Source organism: Pangasianodon hypophthalmus, chromosome 21 (genome assembly GCF_027358585.1).
Source record: "Pangasianodon hypophthalmus isolate fPanHyp1 chromosome 21, fPanHyp1.pri, whole genome shotgun sequence".
Lineage (NCBI taxonomy): Eukaryota > Metazoa > Chordata > Actinopteri > Siluriformes > Pangasiidae > Pangasianodon > Pangasianodon hypophthalmus.
Genome location: NC_069730.1, coordinates 18266582 through 18290152, shown reverse-complemented (window position 1 = coordinate 18290152; position 23571 = coordinate 18266582). Strand labels below are relative to the sequence as shown.

General features: G+C 40.2%; 1 protein-coding gene across 7 annotated transcripts in view; it reads left to right on the top strand.

The window, feature by feature from the left end:
• Positions 1-14954, top strand: part of tnk2b (tyrosine kinase, non-receptor, 2b) — a 52185-nt gene extending 37231 nt beyond the window's left edge. For 6 of the 7 annotated variants that reach the window (XM_053227482.1, XM_053227481.1, XM_053227479.1 and 3 more), the window contains 12 exons: positions 3701-3913; positions 4308-4460; positions 5058-5335; positions 5773-5899; positions 5981-6222; positions 6423-6617; positions 7596-7687; positions 7846-7890; positions 8671-10013; positions 10235-10330; positions 10493-10620; positions 12506-14954. In XM_053227482.1, the coding sequence (XP_053083457.1) occupies positions 3701-3913; positions 4308-4460; positions 5058-5335; positions 5773-5899; positions 5981-6222; positions 6423-6617; positions 7596-7687; positions 7846-7890; positions 8671-10013; positions 10235-10330; positions 10493-10620; positions 12506-12512 (2919 nt within the window). In that variant the 3' untranslated portion in view covers positions 12513-14954. The remainder of the gene's footprint in view (positions 1-3700; positions 3914-4307; positions 4461-5057; positions 5336-5772; positions 5900-5980; positions 6223-6422; positions 6618-7595; positions 7688-7845; positions 7891-8670; positions 10014-10234; positions 10331-10492; positions 10621-12505) is intronic. The other variant, XM_026946220.3, reaches the window with a different exon arrangement.
• The last annotated feature ends 8617 nt before the right edge of the window (positions 14955-23571 follow it).

Below are 23571 nucleotides of genomic sequence, written 5' to 3'. Positions count from 1 at the left end.
GGAAGAAACCACACATCCACATAAACAGGAACACTTATACACACGAGACAGCATACACTGTGGCTAATACTCCAATACGCACCCAATCTGCATGTACACACACACACACACACACACTCCTGCACTCTGTAAGTTGTAGACAGTGGAAAGGCTCTTGAGTGCCGTGTTGGCTGAAGTCTACAGGAAGTGGCTGGAGAGGATGATAGCCTTCTAAAATTACACGTGTTGTTTCGGGTCCTGGCATCGGGCACAGGCCGAGTAATCAACCTCCTCAACCGTGTGTGTGTGTGTGTGTGTGTGCATGCATCTGTTTTTTTATGTGTGGCTGGTTTATTTAAAGGTGTAGTTTGTCATTTTTTTATAGTCAGCTCTAGAATTATTCTTATATTAGACATTTTTCTTTTTTTTTTTTTTTTTTTTTACCCATTTTTACCAAATGGTGCCAACATTGCAAATTGCTTGTTATTGTTTTCAGTTGTTTTACAGATTGTCTCACAGTCAGCAGAGGGCCTTAAAAATTACAAACTACTCTTTTAATGTACCTACTTCAGTCAGAAACTTTTTTGTCATACATTCAGTGTTTCATTTATAAACGCTGATGTTACTAACCATAGTAATTGTAATAATAATCTTACCCTTAGCTGACCCTTAACACATTGAGACATAGTCAGCATGCCTGTGCTAGTGATGAATATAGAATTGTAGATAAAACCTCAATTCTTTTCATAAGTATCTATAAACCAGTCTTATTCATATTACACACACACACACATATATACATATATATATATATATATAAAACTTGAATGCATTGAGTGAATTGGTGTGTATGAGCATAGTGACTGGTTTGTTTTAGTTTCCTCTCTCTCTCTACATATATATATATATATATATATATATATATATATATATATATATATATATATATATATATATATATATATATATGTGTGTGTGTGTGTGTGTATGTATGTGTGTGCCTGCTGACTCTGAGGCATCAATCATTTCTCTATGTTCACTATGTGCTTATCAGTGTGCAGTTCATGGCCCAGTCTGGACATCTCGGCCATCTTTTACATTCCCTCAGGATTCTGTTCTCCTCTGGCCTTCTATTTCTGACCTCTCAAGGCCTCGGCCATTACAGCCTGAGACCTTTCATTACCGCAGCTTAATGCTTACTCACTCTAACGCCAGCACTTTAAACCTCACTTCAGGTTTACTGTTAAACCATGTACTCACAAAGCCTATGATTATTATTATTATTATTATTATTATTATTATTATTATTATTATTTTTATTATTATTCTACAACTGATTTAAGATAGTCTAGCATAATCTAGTTCTGAAACATTTTTAGATTTGTCTTGCCCTTGCTGGGTCTGTAGTGAGTAAGATACCGTTACTCACACTCAGATCCGGTTATAAGGGCAATCAGGGTGTAAGGGTAATTAATGTTTTTCCTGTTCCTGCCAGTCATGTTGGGTGATGATGAAATATCATACCGAGTTGCTGCCACAACTAGATCAATTTGGCCTTAAGGGATTTTTTTTCTGCCTACCATTCTGGTTCTCACCACAATTTCTGGTCTGTCATCTTCTCTAGAACCATGAGATGCTCACTTCAAGTGAAGGGAAGAGACATTTCCCTTGGTGGAGGAGTTTAATTCATTCATTCATCTTTAGTAAGCGCTTTATCTTGGTCAGGGTTTTGGTGGATCTGTAGTCTACTCCAGAAACATTGGGCACCTTGCATAGAAAATCAGACCTAGGGGTTATTTGGAGTATCCAGTTCATCTACCAGCATGTTTTTGGGAAGTGGGAAGAAATCGAAAAATGTTGATGAAACCCAGACAGACACTGAGAGAACATGCAAAACTCCCTACAGTATCCCAAGCACAGGATCAAACAGGGACTCTGGAGCTCTTATGGAGCTCTTATGAGTGATGGCAAAAGAGAACACTGATAGAGTCAGTGAAGTGGTAGTACAGCCACTGTATCCGTCTGTGATGGTGAAGCAAGAGTTCAGTTTTCAGATAAAGCTCACTGTTTGCTGGTCAATCTATAGCCCAATCCTCACTAGCTGTGGGTAATGACCAAAGAATAAGGTCATCAGTACAGGTGGCAGAAAATAACTTCTTCAGGGTCTTCAGTGTTCTCTGTGATAGTCTGAGGCACTCAAAGAGCCAAGAGAGCCATGGAGTAGTGCCTCTGCAAATTGGGAGGAGCCAGTTGAGAAGGTCTGGAATGTTACAAGGATGCCTCCTGGTCAGCTCACGCTAGAAATGTATGAGGCACGTCAAACCAGGATGGAGACCCCAGGACAGACTCAGAACCTGCTGCTGAGGTTATGTCTTACAAGGCTCAGGAACATCTAGGAATCTGTGCCTGGGGATAGAGAAGTCTGGGCTGAACTTGTACTGTGACCCCACTAGGAAAATGAATGAAAATCAAGCTAGCTTGCTACACTTTGGGCAATGCTATTTGCCTAACACAAGTCTGTAGATAAATGTTGTGGCTGCAAAGCCTTTTCAACCTGGAACCCGTTGGCCATGGTGTAGCCTTGGTTTCTCTGGTTGTTTTCTATAATTCTCCTCTGTTTGTTCTCTATCTATCTCTATCCCCTCTTGTTGACCCTCCACCCACCCGGCTGTCTGCGTTTCCTCTACCCACACCACAGCTCTGATAGCCTCCCTCTCCTGATCCCGACCCACAGGCTCCTCATACAAAGTGCCTGAAGAGCTGATAGCGAGTTGAAAAGAGAGCGCTGCTATCTGGCCTCATTGGTTCTTTCCACGATTACTACTGCTTGTGTGATTCAGTGGCGCCCACTCACGAAGGCACCGTTCACTACGAAATGGAGCCACTAATCACGGTTGTTTAAAATACAAAAGACAGTCAAACTCAGAACAGTATATCTCCTGCTGTCTAGTGTCTAATAAGATATAAGGACAATAGAAATGCTTACGACTTTCTTAGAAAGCCCAGAATAGCTGTACTGCTCACTACCTGATATCTTTTGCAGTGTGTAGATGGAGTAGCACAGACACAAGCACTTTTTAACACACAACTTTGCCAAAATGAGAAAAAGATACTGTAGTACACCCAAGTGAGAAGGAAAAGAGATCAAGATTTTCAGACTTAACCTCAAATAAGTGTTCCATCTCTAGCCAGAGATTAGCCATCACTATTTGAAAACATGTACAATATCTGACACACTGGAAAATATCGGAGAAAATGCTTACAGACTGTAAATCAACTGGACTGTAAATCAACTGAACTGCTTGTACTGCTCAACAGGATGATTTTATTACTCTTACCATCCTTAGGTGCCTTCTTCTTACACCACAACAGTTTGCCAATGCTAACAAATTTTGATTTATTTAAGGACAACATATTTTTTAAATTTATTTTTATAGCTGCATTAAATGTTGTGGAATGTCCACGAAACAAGTTCATTGCTGTCACTGTCCTGTTCAAACTAGACCATGTCACTCTGAAAGGGGCCGATCTTGGAAGAAGTGTAGACTGATAAAAAATTAACAGGACTACCTTTTTAGGTTAAAAATGTTTAAATCTCACAATGTGGAGTGCATGTGAGTTGTTAAATCATTTTGTTTGTGAATTGAATGAATAATTTGGAGTTTTTGCAATGTTTCGATCCACAAAATCATCGTGTTTCCGTCTCTGCTCTGTCTCTCAGGTGTTCAGTGGGAAGAGGCCAGATGGAGATTTCCAGCCACAGGCGACCAGCACTTTCCGGAAGCTTTCGAGCACTCCTCCGCCTACAGACGGCCAGCAGCAGGCCCTCACCTGCCTGATCAGCGAGAAGGAGCTGGTGCTGTGCGAGAAGCTTGGAGACGGCTCGTTCGGCGTGGTGAAGCGTGGAGAGTGGGTCACGCCGGGGGGAAAAGTGGTGAGAGGAGGAGGAGAGGGTGGATAAGTAATGTAGTGGGGGTGTTAACTATCAAGACCAGTAATTATTAATATACAAATTAATTGGACTTTATTTTGTCCAATTTATCTGGAGTAATTATATAAATATATTACAGTGTACATATATTGGACTTTTTTATTTGATTTTATAGAGATTTATTTATTTATTTATTATTTCTTTTCAGAAATCTGTTTTTATCAACCTTTGTAAATTTTAATGAGTAAAATTACAATTATATGCTCATACTTTTAGCCTTTATTGTTCACTCACATTTAACTCAGCCTGTCATATCATTTTTTTTTTCTTCATTGCAACATTGTCTCACTCCATTTATCACTCATTTTCTCACTCTTTTTCCCCCTCTCTTTTCCAGTTGAACGTGGCGGTGAAGTGTCTGAAGACGGACGTCCTGAACCAGCCGGATGCTCTGGACGACTTCATCCGTGAGGTCAACGCCATGCACTCGCTCGACCACCAGAACCTCATCCGACTCTACGGAGTCGTCCTCACACACCCCATGAAGATGGTAAACCAAACCGTGCATGGAAGTGTGCGCATTTTCGGTTTGGATTTGATTATCTGTAATGTTCAGAAATATATAATGTTCAAATACAATCAAAATTGTAGCCATTCAAAAGTTTGCACCCCCCCCATTCGAAGGCTATAAATATCTAATCTCTAATCACTATATATTTCCACCCTTTATTTTTATGATTTTAGTTATATATCTGTTTATCTCTGCTAGATTTCCTACATCATCTTCCTCATTGTCTTAATTTTCAAACTTTCTGTCTGTTGAATTCGCTGTGTGTGTTGGATCTTGTTGCCAAATACATCCCTATTTCTTTTTTTGCTTATTAGAATTCCTTTATTTTGTAAAGAAATGATAAAATAGAGGGACATTTCACCATGTGGGGTGCAAACTTTTGCTCTCAGTTGTATGTGCTTTTGTGAAGTCTCCATTAAATTACACTTGTCCAAGTAAAGGGGTGAAGAAGGTGTAAGAAAGTGTTGAGAAAGGAAGTAGTATATGATACGAAGTACAATTACGTACTGCTTCACATAGTCTTACAATCTCTTTTCTTCCCTTCCTTCCTCTTTTCCTCGTTATTTTCCTCTCCAGGTAACGGAGCTGGCTCCTCTCGGCTCTTTGCTGGACCGCTTGCGGAAGACCCAGGGCCACTTCCTCATCTCCACGCTGTGCCAGTATGCCATTCAGATCGCTAACGGTATGGCCTACCTGGAGACCAGGCGCTTCATCCACCGTGACCTAGCTGCCCGCAACATCCTGCTGGCTTCCAGCGAGCTCGTCAAGATCGGAGACTTCGGCCTGATGAGGGCGCTGCCCAGCAACGACGATCATTACGTCATGCAGGAGCACCGTAAGGTCCCTTTTGCCTGGTGAGTGAGGGAAGCGCTGGGAAAATGGCTGCCTCGTGTGTTAATGAGCATTGAGAAGTATTTGTGTACCAACGCTGTTAAAGGTGTCTGCTGTAGTAGTGGCAGTTGTAACCAATCAGCCAAGATGTTGCACTAAAGCTTCAAAGCTAATGTTGCTAGCAAGTAATGGAAGCTTTTTGCCTCCAGTTTAACATTGTGCAAACTGCATGCCTAAATCATCACACACACACATACACACACACACACACACCTCAAAGCTGTTTGTGCTGTGTGCAATGGTGGCAAACTGTCTGCTGATGAAAGTGATTCATGATGGATCTAGGTCTATCGTAGCAATTTTGAAAAGCATGTTTCTGTTTATGTAAACCCCATTTTCTGGATCACACTGACTGATGACATATGCATAACGTTTACACAGTTCTGTGTTTGTGTGTCAGGTGTGCCCCAGAGAGCTTGAAAACACGCACATTTTCCCACGCTACGGACACGTGGATGTTTGGGGTGACCCTGTGGGAGATGTGCACCTACGGTCAGGAGCCGTGGCTCGGCCTCAACGGCAGTCAGGTACCCAACACCGTTACCGCTCCACATCTTTCCCCATCAGCATTCAAGCAACACTAACCAGCACCTGTGTGTGTCGCTCAGATCCTCCATAAGATCGACAAGGAGGGCGAGAGGCTGCCGAAGCCTGAGGACTGTCCCCAGGACATCTATAACGTCATGCTGCAGTGCTGGGCACAGAAACCCGACGACAGGCCTACATTCGTGGCTCTCAGAGAGTTTCTGGTGGAGACCATGCCGACTGACATGAGAGCGCTGCAGGACTTCGACGAGCCCGACAAGCTGCACATCCAGATCAACGATGTCATCACAATCATCGAGGGCAGGTGTGTGAGTAATGAGATAATGACTAGTTCTGACCAATCAGAATTGAGAATTAAACAAAAATATTATACTGTAAATCGGACCGACTCCTGATGATATCTGTAGTACTCAAAAAAAAAAAAAAAAGTCTCATGATGTTAATTTATCACAATATCAATATAATTTTGCTATAAGAAGGTGCGTATACTGTTCTACTGCCCAGGGCAGAGAATTATTGGTGGCGAGGGCAGAACAAGCGCACACTGAAGGTGGGTCAGTTCCCCAGGAACGCGGTCACCTCCGTAGCCGGACTGTCAGCTCATGACATCAGCCGGCCACTGAAGAACAGCTTCATCCACACGGGCCACGGAGACACCAACCCTCACCGCTGCTGGGGCTTCCCGGATCGGATAGACGAGTAAGATACATAACATACACAGCACTGTGCTTTCATTTAATCTACCTGATGTACACTCTGATCCGCGATTTGTGATTTGACATTTTTAAATCCACAGGATTTAATTCCTCTAGAGTAGACTTTGCTACTCACTGAAAAAGAACCTACGGGTTAAGGAGAACATTTTTCAAAATCAAAGCCAGATGATGAACGTACTGCATTCAGACTGATGTTTTAGAAAGCTGTTTGTGGTGGTATTACAGGTGATTGAAAGTATCGTTTGTGGAATTAAGTTTATACATTAACGACTCAATCGGTTCCATCCTGAGCTCGGGTTACTATTTGTGTGGAGTTTTACATGTTCACCCCATGTGCCTGTGTCCAAAAACATCCCAGTAGGTAGAGTGATTATGCTAAATTACGCCCAGTGTTCCTGGGATAGGCTCTGAATCTATCTTAACCCTGACCAGGATAAAGAACTTACTCAAGATGTATGAACAAAAATGTTAAAACACTTTAGTGTAACTTTGTATGTAAAAAGTAACCAAATTAGTTGAAAATAGCTTATAAATGTGATAAATGGCTAGCACAGCAAGGATAATGTCAGACTTTGACAGCTAGCTTGACCATACTTTATATTTTATATCTCTATATTTTCATCTTAAGAACCCTTTAATCACTCTAAACGGACAGTCAGTAAAGTAAAATCACTGAGCTCTGTTTTTTTCTCAAAAACTCTTATTTTGACACAAAATCCCCCGTAGTATCAGGAACAAATGGCAGATCCTCTGGCTAATTAAAGTGGTATTGTGTTTGTGTGCAATCCTGCACCATGCATAACAAATACAGCACCAAATGAGGTAGAAAATACAGATTATCCATCACACACTCCACTAGAGGGCAGCACACTGCTACAGATGTTTCCTCCTACACTCTACATTGCTTCCCGTCCAGAGGTTTGTCCCAAACGCTCATCATGCCATTTCCTTCTTTCCACAGTCTGTATCTGGGGAACCCCATGGACCCTCCGGATGTCCTCGGGCTGGATCTGAATGCTCCCAGGCCCACGCAGCTTCCTGGGCGAACCAAAAGTATGTTTTCATCCTCTCTTTGAGCTTTAATTCACATTGGCTGATGCTGCTTTTTCACAGTCCCTAACATTTTCCCCTTTGCCTTTTCTTCTTTGGTTGCACCTGCATGTTCTTTGTCTGCACTTTATTTATTCCTTTCTTGGGCCGCTGTTACGCAGAGGATCCTCCCCCTCGGCCCCCTCAGCCTGCTGTGCTCATGAAGAGTAAGTTCGGTCCCTCGATCCATCCCTCCTAGCTTGTATGTTTTGCCCTTTTCAGCCTTGCTTCCTTTCTTTTCCTTTCCAAACCTCTCCTCAATTTCTCCAATTAAGCTCCTCCGAGACTGACATGAATAATAAATACACAGAAATCGTTTTTATGTTCCCTCATGTATAAAGTTTGTACTCTGAGCTCATGGTCCCTACCTCCTTTAGATTTATTTAACAGAATTTTTGCAGCAGGGTGTTACTGAGATTGCATACTTTGAATACTTATGTGCATTGGTGCTGATCTTAATTCCACTAACAGATGGATTTCATCTGCCTATATAAAGTATTCATTAGGGTTCTCAGTTTATACAGAATCACTTAGGCATCAACTAACACCTTTTGCTAATATACTAAAATGTAACGAAGTGAAAAAATAAACAGGGAACTTGACACAAGATTATAGCAATACATTATATATTGGTTTCCATCCAAGTAGTTTTTTGCATAAACATGTTTTGGCTATTTGACATGTTTGCTGATGTAGGCAATGAAAACTCATTTATATGTACAATTTTACATATTTTTTGTTGAGACATAAAAATGATGAGAAACTGGCTGATATTAGATAGATCAGTGGTCTAGAGATTCTTGCTGTCTGGATATATCTGTAAGTCTTGTAGTACTTTTTTATAGCCTTTAATAGTTTGATGCGAAAGAATTCACAAACAGTATTGTCTTTGCCACTAAGCTTCTCCTGTACCTCCTATAAGATTCTATATGTTTGTGTGACTTTAGAGCCGAACTACGACCCAGTCACAGAGGATGAAGACCTGACGTCCTCCGGCCTGAGGCGCCTCTCATTAAAAAAGCCCAACTCAAAGGGCCTGAAACTGAAGCCGTCAGCTTGGGTTTCAGCCACAAAGCAGAGCGATCGATCCATTTATGGCCTCCGAAATCCAGGAGGTGGTACTCCCACTGAAGTCTCTCTTATAGACTTTGGGGAGGAAATGTTCTCTTCTACCCCCTCTCCTGTTATAGAGTCCCAGGTCCCTAGTCTCGCTAGATTGGCCCTGGAGGCAGAGAATATCTTGGACTGTACCCCACCCCAGAGTCCGTCCCGGTCTCTGCCTCGGCCGCTCCACCCCACCCCAGTGGTAGACTGGGACTCGAGACCTCTTCCTCCTCCTCCAGCGTATGATGACGTAGCACAGGACGAAGACGACATCGAGGTGAGCTCGATCAACAGCACAGAGATAAGAGTCCCTAACGAACCAGGCTCTCCATGTGCCCCCTGCACTCCTGCATATGAAGATAAACTCCGATTAGAGGATGATCTCTTCCTCCCCAGCAGGCAGAGCCGGTCTCGCACCTTCTCGCAATCGGCCGAGATCTTCCAGGAGCTCCAGCAGGAGTGCATGAGGCATCTGAATGTCCCAGTAGGTTCCATAAGTCCCGATCCCTACCGTCAGATCTTCCTGTCCACCTGCGAGGACAAGCCCCAGGTCCCACCTCGAGTCCCGATCCCACCTCGACCTCCAAAAAGCACAGGAAGCGACTCTGCCCGCTGGTCACGTGACCTGTCTCCAGCCTTGTGCGGCGAGGACGAGAAGGAGCGTCCGCCCCAGATCCCCCCCAGGGATCCGCTGTCTCAGCCGGGCTCTCGCACGCCCAGCCCCATGAATCGTACCACACACTACCTCTCCACCTCGCCGGGCAAACTGATGCCCACCACACAGAGCTTTGCGTCTGACCCCAAATATGCTGCGCCCAAAGTCATGCAGGCCCAGGGCAAAGACAAGGAAGCAGGCAAAGGACCCTGCATACTGCCCATCGTCCGAGACGGCAAGAAAGTGAGCAACACGCACTACTACCTGCTGCCTGAGAGGCCCACGTACCTAGACCGCTATGACAAGTTCTTCAAAGAGGCTGAAGAGGACGAGAGGAGGCCGGTCAACACGGCTACAGTCCGACCCATGGTGCAACAGCAGGGAGACACAAAATCGAACTTCTCCTGTAATAATAACAGCAGCCTTCCAGCCAGAGCAGGCATCAGGAACTCCCTGAGCCTGAGCAAAGTCGGCACTGAAGGGCTGTGCAGTAGGGCGGAAGGAGCGGCTAATCCTGACAGAGTTAAACTGGTGAGTAAAGAGACAAAGTTATCACTATATAGATTAGGGCCTGAATAATTTAAATATTTGAGTTTTTTATAACATATATATGGATGATTGATAGTAGCTGCTCTCATTAGATACCAATAGGGAGCAGCAAAGAGAAGAGTGGGAAGAAATTTGCTCCAGACCCCTGGTTAGTGTGTGTCTATGTAAGACAGCTCTGATTGGAGGGTTTTGTTTGTGTTCAGGTGCAGGAGGCGGTGCACGGAGTGACGATTGAGGAGTGTCAAACAGCCCTGCAGAACCACAGCTGGAATGTGCAGAAGGCTGTGCATTATCTGAAGGTATTGTTCTCATCATTCAGTGTATCTGAAATGTAATAATAGGTAGTGAGACGAGGGAATTCTCTCTCAGCCCTTTTTCTCAGTTTCATGGACTGTCAAATCAATATTTCACACTATGAGATTGTTCATCTCCTTCGTTTTTGTCTCTGTTTCTCTCCACAGGTGGAGCAGCTCTTCTGTCTGGGTCTGAAGTCCAGGTTGGAGTGTCATAAGATCCTGGAGATGTGTGACTGGAACCTGGAGCTGGCCAGCACTCAGCTTTTAGACTCTTACGGCTCAGTCAAACAGAGGTAAAGCCGCCTTAAAAACGCCTCCCTCTAAACCAGCTACGTGAACCTAATGCTTTACATAAAGTCTTCTTTAACCAACAGTATATTGTTATATCACAGTGCTGTTGAATTCTCAAAACTGATTGGTCAGATGGTGTTGATTCATTTTCTATAACAGCAGCTTTGACAGTAATGCGGCTACAAATCACAGGTTTATATTAATGCGCTCATTCTAATACATTATCGTTTCTATAGTAACAGCTCATTGAGAGGGACTTGTATGGCAGACGTGCCACATAATCTAAGCCTTATAATAAATGATTAAAAATATATAATCGTTGATATGGTGAAGCTTTCTGTAAGGAGATGTTTAACAGTTGTGGAAGGAGTCTCCAGTTTTAGTGCTTTGTAAGTCTTCAGGACAGAGTGTCCACTTTCTGGTTGCCAAATTGTCTTATTAGAGAAGAAGAGAGGCTGGTGATGGAACAGCTGTTTATAGATGATATGACGTAAGTGAAAACAGGAACTAACTTGTTTCACCGACGCTCCGCAACATCAAATTTATACATCGACAAACATCATCTATAAATGGATGAAACGTATAACGTGTCTTCATTTAATAAATAAAAAAATTGCAATTGTTGGCAAGATGCTGTGGCAAGATGCTCCAGGATGTGCTGTTATAGGAAAATATTCAACTTCAGGGTAGTAACAGTAGCTCCGCTTCATTACACCACCTGTTGTTGATTATTTTACTACAATAGCATGACATTATTTCCATACTAATTTATAAGTGCTATGATATACAGTAGCACTGAGGTGCATTGAAATTGGTCACTTGCACATGGGAGCTGAGATCTAATATAAAATCATCCCTCACAGCTCTCCAGGAATAAATCCAAAATTCTGAACTGTTTGTCCAGTGTGCCTCTTCTAAAGTTTCAGTGAAGAGCTTTTCAGCATAGAAGTGTGACCTGGTGTAATTTAATTTCAGTCTGTTCCCTTAAAGGCTGCTCTATAATGCCTGTGGAGGCCTTTCTTTCGCATTTGCTTTAACTTTATTGCTTTCCGTTTGTCCCAGTTGGCCATCTGTGCGCTCTGTTCAGCAGTGTGCTGACTCCCACACAGGACTATACACCAGGAAAAAAACAGTCAGCACATTTCATTGTATTACTTTGAGTGAAAAATGCAGCACTTGCATTTTGGAAAGCTCTCTGCCTTGTTTATCTTTTTTTCTTTTTTTTCCCTTGTGATGTTTGAAGAAAATATTACCTCATCTGACGTTTCTGAGTTCTCTCTCTTATTCAGTCCTGTGTATGTGTGTGTGTGTCTCATTTTATAAGTTGAGCTAATTCACATGGGCCAGTTATCTCCTTTATTTCAGGCAGATGCTATATAAGGAATAAAAGAAAGATTAACAGTACTAACATTTTTATTATTTTTTATGAATTAAAGTCATACTTTTTATAGTTTTTATAGTTACATTTAATGTTGTGGAACATCTGGAAACAAGGGGGAGTTCCTGTTCTCACTTGCGTTATAGCAGCTATAAACAGTTGTTTCATCACCAACTTCTCTTTTTGTCTCTCTCTAGAAGTTAATAAAACAAAAAACACAGCGTGTTACGTTACCGAGAAACCACAAAGTGTAAACTCCTCTGTCCTGAAGATGCCGGAAAGCTTAAAGCTACAGGTTTACCCGTGACTGACACTGGAGACTCCTTCCATAAATGTTCCTTATAGAAAACTATCAATAAAAATATCATCGTTTATGTTTTTTAAATCCGTTTATGTAGAGAGTCCCATACAGGTCCCTGTGTAAGTTGTTACTATAGAAATGATCACGCATCAGAATATAAAATATATAATATAAACCTGTTAGAGCTCCATTTTTTTTTCTTTTACAGGCGATAAGGAAACTCCACAGATGAGCACATCTTCACCTTCGTCCTCATCCTCCCCTCATCAGAGACTGAACTGAAGGCTGTCTAGAGAACTCTAGGAACGAGGGTCTCCCCCTCCCAAAGCTCGAGTTCCCTCTCTCTGCTATACCAAGGGACTCGCATTGTGTCTGTGTGTATCCTCAGAACCGAGCGTCTTCCTCCAGAACCCCTCCTCAAGGTGCACTACTGAGTTCAGAGGTCAAATGGCTATTGAATTTTATTTGCTCTCTGTCTTGAACAGAAAAAAGGTTGAAACCAAAGTGCTGCTGGTCCGTTCGAGGTTTTTTTTTTTTTTTAATTTTATACAGAGATTTATTTGATAAATAATAAAAGGAGATTATCGGATGGAGAACTCTGAGATAGTGTAAAAGTAGTGTATATATTTTCAGAGTTTAGTTGTAGAGTTTATATGTTTGTGTCAGATGGTTCTTTTTTTAATGTCCATTTCGGTCAACTGCAACAAGTTTATTGAATTTGTTTCCGTGTTGTGTTCTTTCCTTATTTCTTTAGTTGTCCTGTTATTTTTTTTTGATATTCCGTCCAAAATTGTTGTGTTAAAACCTTTCCTTACCCTGCGTTTGCAATAGCTAGTGACGAAGTTCCCTATTTCCTTCAATTTGCGTCAGATTTCTAGCAATAATGCAAATTATTTGTGACGTTGTAATGCGAATACTTTTAATAAGACGTGTTCCTCATTTCCTCATACGTTATCATCACATCTATGTAATGTCATCAGTGTTTAATGGAATGTTTGGGGAATAATTTAATCCCAGACGAGCACTCTTAATAGTTTGTTTGCACAGCTAGCTAACTTTAAAACAGCACCTTTTTAAAACGGATTTTGCATTGCGCATTTCAGTTCATAACTATGAAACCAAGTCCTTGATTTATTAAAAATATTGAAGCAGCTAGGTAGTATTGTGCTTAGCCTAGCTAATCTTAGCTAGCTACTCATACTCATATAACCCTTGGTATACACTGATGTCATCAAGTGGAAGTGATTGGTAGAAGTAAATGCTGTGCCCAGAACAACAGACGAATCCATGATCATGTACTATTTAGGGGAAAAAAATCACGGTCACTGAAGCAGTAAAGCAGAAAATCCAAGTGACCTTTTTGACCAAAATTACAGCTTGGTTTGTTCAACGTCCACAAAATTCTCTATGTGACATTAGCAGAAGTAACACTGTAGTACATATAAATTCAGCAGGCTATACAGGGCTAGCTTGTGTTTCCCAAGACTAGGATAAAGAAAAAAAGCTAGCTAAAATAATAAGGTATGGCGAGATACCTAGCTAGTTACGTGCATTAATACTGACACAAACAAGCATAATTTCTAAGTAGCGGAGGACTCGGTGTGGCTGTAGTCATTACCGTTATCTAAGGCCTTCAACAAAAAGTCAACAAGTCGTTGGGCAGCGTTCTGCTATGAGCCGTGGGGCTTTGTTTTCACATCACACGTGAATATTATTCTAATCTGGCTACAACATCGATGTGCGTCACAGCGCATTATCTATAAAAAGACATACCAAATAAAACCTTTTGTTTTGGGAAAATCAGTAATGAGTCATTTTTTTTCTTTCTCTGGTTGTTGAACGAGAGAAGGGAAAAAAGTAGGCCAAGTGTGCCTTCTTTTCAACCAGGCAACTATCAATAATAAACGAATAGCCTGGGCACTTAATCTTGTCTTGGACACCGAGGCTACTGATTTGTCCAACCCTGCTATATATTTGATATTGGATTCTGGATATATTCTTAGAACATAGAAGCTAGTCACCCAAAAGAAACACACATGGATCGACAGCAGTGACATGTTGTTCGTTAGCGTGAACACAGGGTTAAACTTAAAGGGCAAAAAATTGCTTACACCTCCTCCATGTGCCTCCGTGTGCAGTACCATACGTCTGTATGTTTCCAGACTGAACACAAAGAGAGTGGAGCTGATCGAAATCCTACAGCTCAGGTGGTCCGTTCCATGGACAGCGCATTCGCACAGCTTTAATATGGTGCAGTGTTGAGAAGCACAATCAAGTGAATGAATGGCCTTAAAGGAATACTCCAGACTTCGATTAGTGAACATTCTCATGACATTCTTTTACACTACAGATGTGATAGATAAAGCTGAGGTTGGAAAACACTTGTCAAGTATTCCTTTAATTCAAAACAAAAATCTACATGCTGTTACTCCATGATCATTGTTTGCACTTACCTTACCTTGCTTTCGTGTGTAGAAAACCATTGAGTGACCATAACAGTCATGCTTTTTTTTTTGTTTACCCTTCTAACCAATCAGGTTGCAAGATGGAGGGCAAACGAGAAAAACAAACATGGAGTACAAAGTCCTAGTCTTATTAGGGAGTGAATATGCTGGATGAGAACATTTCTAGTGTTGCAGTGTAACTAAAAAAAACTATATATACAGTGAGAGTAAAAAGTATTTGATCCCTTGCTGATTTTGTTGGTTTGCCCACTAATAAAGACATGATCATTCTATACTTTTAATGGTAGATGTATTCTAACATGGAGAGACAGAATATCAAAATGAAAATCCAGAAAATAACTTTAAAGAATATATATTAATTGATTTGTATTTCATTGAGGGAAATAAGTATTTGATCCCCTAGTATGCATTAGGAGTTCTGGCTTTCACAGACCAGTTAGACACTCCCAATCAACTTGTTACCTGAATTGAAGACACCTGTTCTAACTAATCACCTGTATGAAAGACACCTGTTCACAGAATCAGACAATCAGACAGATTCCAAACTCTCCAACATGGGTAAGACCAAAGAACTCTCTCAGGACCTCAGAGACAGGATTGTTGACCTGCACAAATCTGGAATGGGCTACAAAAACATTAGCAAGATGCTGGGTATTAAAGTAACAACCATTGGTGCAATTGTGAGAAAATTTAAGAAGTATAACATGACCATCAATAGACCTCGGTCTGGTGCTCCACAGAAGATTTCACCTCGTGGGGTGGCAATGATCATGAGAACTGTGAGAAATCGGCCTGCAACCACACAGCGGGAGTTAGTGAATGACCTCAAGGCAGCTGGGACCACAGTCACCAGGAAAACAATTGGCAACACTTTGCGCCGCAATGGATTAAAATCCTGCAGTGCCCGAAAGGTACCCCTGCTTAAGAAGGCACATGTGCAGGCCCGCCTAAAGTATGCCAATGATCACCTCAAAGATGTACAAAGTGATTGGGAGAAGGTTCTGTGGTCAGACGAGACCAAAATTGAACTATTTGGCCTAAACTCTACTCGTCATGTGTGGAGGAAGAAAAATGCTGCCTATGACCCCAGGAACACTGTGCCCACCGTCAAGCATGGAGGTGGAAGCATTATGTTTTGGGGGTGTTTCTCTGCCAAGGGCACAGGGCTACTTCACCGCATCAGTGGGAAGATGGATGGAGCCATGTACCGTGCAGTCCTGAGGGACAACCTCCTCCCCTCTGCCAGGAAGTTGAAAATGGGCCGTGGTTGGGTCTTCCAACATGACAACGACCCGAAGCATACAGCAAAGGCAACAAAGGAGTGGCTCAAGAAGAACCACATTAAGGTCATGGAGTGGCCTAGCCAGTCTCCGGACCTCAATCCAATCGAAAATCTATGGAGGGAGCTGAAGGTCCGAGTTGCCAAGCGACAGCCCACCAACCTTAATGATTTAGAGAGGATCTGCAAAGAAGAGTGGGCCAAAATTCCCCCTGATATGTGTGCTAACCTTGTGGTTAACTACAACAAACGTCTGTCCGCTGTGCTTGCAAACAAAGGATGTGCCACCAAGTATTAAGTGCTTTTGGCTAGAGGGATCAAATACTTATTTCCCTCAATGAAATACAAATCAATTAAAATATATTCTTTAAAGTTATTTTCTGGATTTTCGTTTTGATATTCTGTCTCTCCATGTTAGAATACATCTACCATTAAAAGTATAGAATGATCATCTCTTTATTAGTGGGCAAACCAACAAAATCAGCAAGGGATCAAATACTTTTTACTCTCACTGTATATATATATATAGTCGCACAAGCGGCTCAAATACTCTAGATTTTCCGTCTCCACAGTTACAGCAAAGAACCTCCTCATCACCAGAGCTACACCAATCTTTATTTCATCTGCATTATTGATGATGATAAAACTAATCTAGAGAGCAAGCTAGGCTAGTTAGAGAGCTGATACTAGCTAGGACTGCTTATGGTTACAGTGTGTATGTCACATGTATCATGTTGGTTAATGTTTTTTTTTGTTTTTTTTCCCTGTATATCAGCACAGAAAGTGTTCTGGCAAATGTTCTATTTAAAACAAAAAGTATGAAAGCACCCTGAGATGTTAAAAAGCGCTTCTGCCAGTTATTTTCTTTTCCAGGTATTTTCTGACTGCTTTACAGTAATAATCAGTTGGACGTAGCTGTTAGGGACCAGCGTTAGAGATACTGAAACACAATCAGCCACATAAAGCAATCTCACACTCATTGTGTAGGTGACTCCATCAGTCTTGGACTCATTTTATTCCCCTGACAGTGTGTATTGTGTTGGATTCACTACATTAGTGGTCTAGCACTGAATAATCAGAATAAACACGTAGTCACCCCTGATCAGACAGATTAATTAGCCTCCATTATGCTGTATTTATGAGACTGAAATGACCTTGTGTTGTTCTTTTCACACGGTGTCCTCCTCTTCCAGCTTTAGCAAACTGTTCGCTCTTCCATGTTCCTGTTCCTGTATTTTATTGTGTTTAAATTCTGTAAAAGGTATGTTCATGCAGATATAGAATTTATATACATTATATATATAAATACATATTTTTTATTAAAATTAACAATTTTTATCTTTTTCTATAATCTCGTCTTTATCCTTTGTTGTGCATGCTTAAATACATCATTTCAAGAGAAAGCCTTTATTAGATATTATGACGTATGTTAATTTCCAAAGTTGATTATTTTTAACATTAACATCATGTTCCGAAGTGTTTTATTCCTCCAATACCACAACAATTTGCCAATGGTTAATTTTTTATTTATTAAAGAACAGCACATATGTTTTATCTCTTTATATTTATACTTAATGTTGGGTACCTTCCACAAAACAATTTATCACTTACGTTATAGCAGCTATAAACAGTTGGTCCCTCATCAGTGTCTCTTTTTTGTCTCTCTTGAAGACAAAAAACCCCCAAAAAACACAGCTTGTCATGCTGAAACCGCAAAGTGCCAACTCCTTTCCCGTGTTGGAAAACTGACTGACTGTTACAAGACGCTGAAACTGGAGACTATGCTAAATAAAACTTCACCATATCAATGATTATACGTTTTCTGTTGTTAAATAACAGCAAGTTTTTTACATCCTTTTTTCATTAGTCTCGGATTATGTGGTGCATCAGCCATACAAGTCCCTGTGTAAGTGGTTACTATAGAAACGATAATGTATTCAAATGAGCGCAAGTGATTTGCAGCTGCACGACTGTCACAACTGCTGTTATAGAAAATTAATTAATTAAATTTAATTGATTAATTAATTAAAATTAATTAACACCTTTTGACCAATCAGATTGGAGCATTCAAAGCACTGTGGAATCAGTTCGAATGTACCGACTATATCCATGAATTATGGTAGATATTGCATAGCTTAATAATGTTGATTAATGGAACTACGTGTGCATATATGAAGATTTTGGTCTTGATTTATGGCAAAATTAAATTTTGTGAGACAGACGTCTGTTATGTGTTAGCTACATTAGCCTTGTAGCTAATGTAACGTAAGCTAACGTAGCTTCAGTGCAAAATCAAAGAAGCAAACATCAGGCATCAGCCTGTTTTGAGGTAAGTGAAGTATTGTGGAGATTTTTGTTTCTAAAAATGACTAAAATTCTTTAACTTGGTTTAAAGTGTGCTGTTTTAAAGGCAGTACTGGTGCGAAAAACAAAAAAACCCATTGAGCGATCGGCATTTTCTGTGGGTGGAAATGGCTTGTTGATATCCTGAAATGCTTTTCTGCTCACCATGGTTGTAAAGAGTGGTTATTTGATTTACAGTAGCCTGCTTTTCAAGGTTCAAGGTTTAAGGTTCTTTATTTGTCACATACATATTACATACATCTGATGTAGTGAAATGTTTTCCTTAGTGCCTCATCCCACAGTGCAACAATGATTCATAATAAAAACAGAATAAAATAAAATCTAGTAGACTATATGTTAAAAAAAAAAAAAAAAAAGTTTTAGCTGCCTTTAGAGGAATGAAATGTAGAATATGAATATGCTTAAATAGAATATTAAAGAAAACCGATATACAGAGCTGTAGTGTGCAAAAAATTCCCATAGTGCAACTGTTTGTGTATAGAAATACACAGAGCTGTACAGTGTAAGAGTTTTTTATGTAGTGTATCAGCTCAGACCAGTCCTCTGACCTCTCTCATTAAGGTGTTTCCGTCCAGAGAACTGCAGCCCACTGGACGGTTTTTTGTTTTTCGCACCATTTTGTATAAACTCTAGAGACTATTGTGTGTGAAAATCCCAGGAAATCAGCAGTTCCTGAATTACTCGGACACCAACAGCCGTGCCATGGTTAAAGTCAGTGAGCTCACATTTTCTCTGCATTCTGATGTATGATGTGAACAGTAACTGAAGCGCTTATCCTGTATCTGGGTAGCAGGTGATGGGTTAAGGCTTAATTGATCAGAACTCCATTTGATTAAAGGAGGTTGAACTTTTGGTGGCTACTTTATATTCTGTGAACAAACAAAAAAAAAAAGTTAGTTTTGTATTACCCACACAAAGATGGCTCCCTTCCCTCTTCTTTCATATTTACTCACAGAAAAGATGGCTCGCTTCCTCCTTCTTTTGTATTTACTCACAGAAAAGGTGGCTCGCTTCCCTCGTAGCTTTTGTGTGCTGGCTTTATGATGAAGCATCCACTGCCTCGGCCCATTTGTCTTACTGATCTGTGCTATTGTTTCAGCATAGCTAAATATTAATAACTGTCACCAGGATAATTACACAATGCAGGAGAACTATACATGAGCCATCACGCTCTCAGATACCACTGCAAAGCCTTTTATACTAGCAGACGTTGCTAATAAATCTGAATCGATTTGTTTTTTTTCTTCTGCTGCCCTCTAGGAGTCTGGCATTTTTTCCCCAACTTATTTTAATCACGGTATTGAAGAATAAATACAAGTTTACCAGAAATGACATTGATTATATAAGGAATAAAATACTTGGGGGAGCTACGGTTATAAGAAAATAATCAACAGGGTGGTGTAATGAAGTAACTGTTACCCCCCAGAAGTTGATCATTTTCTTATAAAAGCATGTCCCGAAGTGTTCGATTCCTCCTATAGTGCAGCAATTTGTCCACAAATTTGTAAGAATATGACATAAAAAGTCATACATTTTATGTTTTCAGGCTGAAGATAGCTCCTTAGCGCAAACAACTGGTTGAATGTTTGAAGATTTATATGGAGTTGTTTTTGTAACCAGCAGATGAACTGATTAGATTTTAGAATCAATCCAAACAGAGTCAAGGTCACAGCAAGGTCACATGTCTGAAATAGTTTTTCTTCAATAGCGTCCTTCCTGTTTGACGTACTGAGAAGCTCTTTACACAGTCATGTTCAGGAAGTCAAGGCCCATTTTCTGGCTATCCACGAATTTTGAAGTATATTTTAAGGGTTATCACTTACATTATAGCAGCTATAGACATTATTCCCTCATCAGCCTTTTTTCCCCTCTTTCTCTCTTATTAACTTGAAGTTAATAAGGCAAAAAAAAAAAAAAATGCAGAAGACTGTTCTGAAGACTTTCCCATGGTGGAAAACTTTAATGTCCAGCTTTACCTTTGATGTTACAAAGTGAAAACACTGGAGACTCCTTACACAAATGCTGAATAAACATCTCCTCAAAGAAAATTCCATTATATCAATGAACATATATATATATATATATATATATATATATATATATATATATATAATTTTTTGTTAATCCATTTATTATGCCTAGATAATGTAGATTGTGAATTTGTTACTGTAGAACTTATAATGCATTAGAATGAGTGCATTATTGTAAACCTGTGATCTGATTTTTTTTTCCAACATATGATGTTTTCACATGTAGAGCATATGCTTTTATTTTTCCCCTAGTCCCCCCCCCCCCCCCATGACTCATTTATGATTTATTACAGATTAATTAGCACCAGTTCAATGTTTACCAACCATCACTTTCACAGCATCCAGCTACTTTAAATTTCTACTTTGGTTAAAAAAATGAATAAATAAAGAGCATTCTTTATAGAAAAGAGAGACAGATAAGACATAGGGCTTAATCTCTGAGTGATTACTCTCCAAAACCAACGAGTTGTAGTTCATCTAGTGAAGTGTATCAGTGGCTCATGGATTGATTTGTGCATCTTTAGCAAAGGCAAGCCTCAAAGCTGCTTCAGTAGATTAGTACCGGATCATTATAGAAATCTTAATCTCTGGGTGTAGCATGTCGGCTTCAATTAGCCTGTTTTTTTAAATGTTGTGACTTTATGTATAAAAGGAAAAAAAAAGTGTAGACCTGAAGCGATTTGCACACTTTTGTAATGTTTAACAGCTGCACTGTGGTTCATTCATGCTGTGTGTTATCATTATACGTGTCGTAAAGCTCTGCATGAGCTTGCGTTGTCAATTTAAGAAAAAAAAAAGGTTTTTCCAATAGCAAACGAGACAATTCAAAAATAGTTCATAAACACCCCAGGCCGGGATGTAATGGCATGTTCCCTATAAGTCTTTAATATTCAGAAAGTAATCTAAAAGTATTTTACATAATGTACAGCTCTAATAAGATAAGATTTCTTTAAGGAAACACTTATAACTCCCAGAATTCATGCTGTTGGTTATATTAGAATCCAAAATAATGAGCCTTTTACAATAAATGCTTGAAAAAGGGCATGATGTTACTCCATCTCATTATACCATCGTAGTAAGCAGGAGTGTTAAGCAATATGACTGCTCTGTACCAGACTTTATTTTGCTTGATTTTGCAGATTCAGAACAAGTACCTTGTGCTATAGTTACAGCATGGAAGCACATTAAATTTAAACATACACAAGAAATGAAAACTCTTGTTTTGCCAAAGTCAGTAAGAAGTAGGTCTTATTTTCTTTTCCTGGTTGGTAAACCAATGATTAAAAAACACAAATAACCCAGACACAAAATCTCCTTGGTTGTCTACAACTGTAAAGACAATAGAAACATGTTGCAGGAATTTCTCACTGGTTAAAGTGGTCTACTGATCACCAGGTTCGAATCCCAGCACTGTGTTTCCACTCAGCGAGACTGTTAACCCTCTCTGCCCCAGGGTCACCCTATCACACACAAACGAAACAACTTCACTGTGCTGTACTTGTACATGTGACAATAACTGCTGTCTTTGTACTATTTCTGTTTGTTTTTTTGTGCATTATCATCATTTGTGCACAGGCTATAGTTGTAATGATATAATTAGTGTCGTACATCTGGCCCCTGAGTGCTGAGACGTGAAATCTTCTGTCTCTATGACTCAGGTTAAAGATATTACTTACTTGAATTACTTGTTCTTTCATCTGCTCTGCTTTTTTGCAGCTATAATCACCGCTTACGGGATCCGTGTAGCCACTGATTCGTTGTTCTCAGGCTAACCGTTCACAGTGTGTACCAGCATCAGCAGTTCGGAGTGAATGAGTATCCTGAGAATAAGAAGCACTTATGACTTGGGACAGTTCGAGCTTTTAGTGTGAATTGTTTTTCCCCTCTCATCCCTCTCCTTTGGTACACCAATGCTGCATGGCCGACATTTGCATATTAAAACATGACTTTGTGATGCAATAACAATCATCTGTCACATGTTCAAGTAATTACGTTCACTCGGGTTTTCCAATGACATTTTTTGCTATTAGTTTCTTAAACTAATGCAGCGAAACCACTGCAGTGATCATTTTCACACTTTGACCAGGATTTAAAGGGATCCAGTGTATGAATTGTGCTCCTCAGGAATCTGTGTCTCTAATTTAGAGACATGCAGAATCTATGCCAAGGCAATGTTGTAGCATTACTAAAATTTCTAGACATATTCCTGTTAAGTAATTATGATCGATTTGCAAACGATAAACATGTCTGTATAAATCACCAAGATTAGTAGGTCACATGACCATAACATGTATCTATGCTGTACCTGTGTTAGGAACTCAGTAACTTACCTAGAAACCCTCAGAAACTTTGCTTCTCTGACAAGTACTTTTAAGGTAAAATGTGTTGTAATCTTTCCATATGTATGCGCACACAGAAAATTAAAATGACTGACATGATGGATTCAGATGGGACTAAAATCCCAGAAGTACACCTGTAATAATTACATTACCCCACCTCCCCGTGTAAAACTAACCCTGTCCAAAAAAAGGGCTTATGAGACTTTTTTTCCTTTAATTTGTAATTGTATGTAATTGAGACCATGCATTTTACATGCGCTCTGTTACTCCTTAGCCATATATCAGCATATATATCTTACACTGGAGCTTGACATATTCATGAACTCCAATTTTATGCTCTACTTTACTGGTTAGAACACCCAATCCCAGAAGCATTTACTATTTTCAGCATTTCCCAAAGTTTAGCTCAATGGAACCCCAAAGCTTTGCAGGTGACACTTTAATTCTTTGTAGATTTTATTTGGAGAACCTCTTTGCTTTCCTATCAGGGCATTCTGGTAGAAACACCAATCTTCAACCCCAGAGAGAACAAATCTGCTGAAATTGTGACCGAATAATGCAGAAAATGGGGCCATATTTCATCAGCACACAGTGGACCAGAGCACCACCAATAAATCTACTGTGGAGAACCATGTCTTATAAAAGATCATTGTATGAGATAACTAGCACCAATCTCTGGACACCACTTTTCTGCCCTCGTTATATGGTCTGCTCCTTCGATTTGCCCCAGGCCAGCAGGAAACATGAACGCATGCATGCTCGTGATGGGCAAATCGACTTTAATTAGAACAGCACTC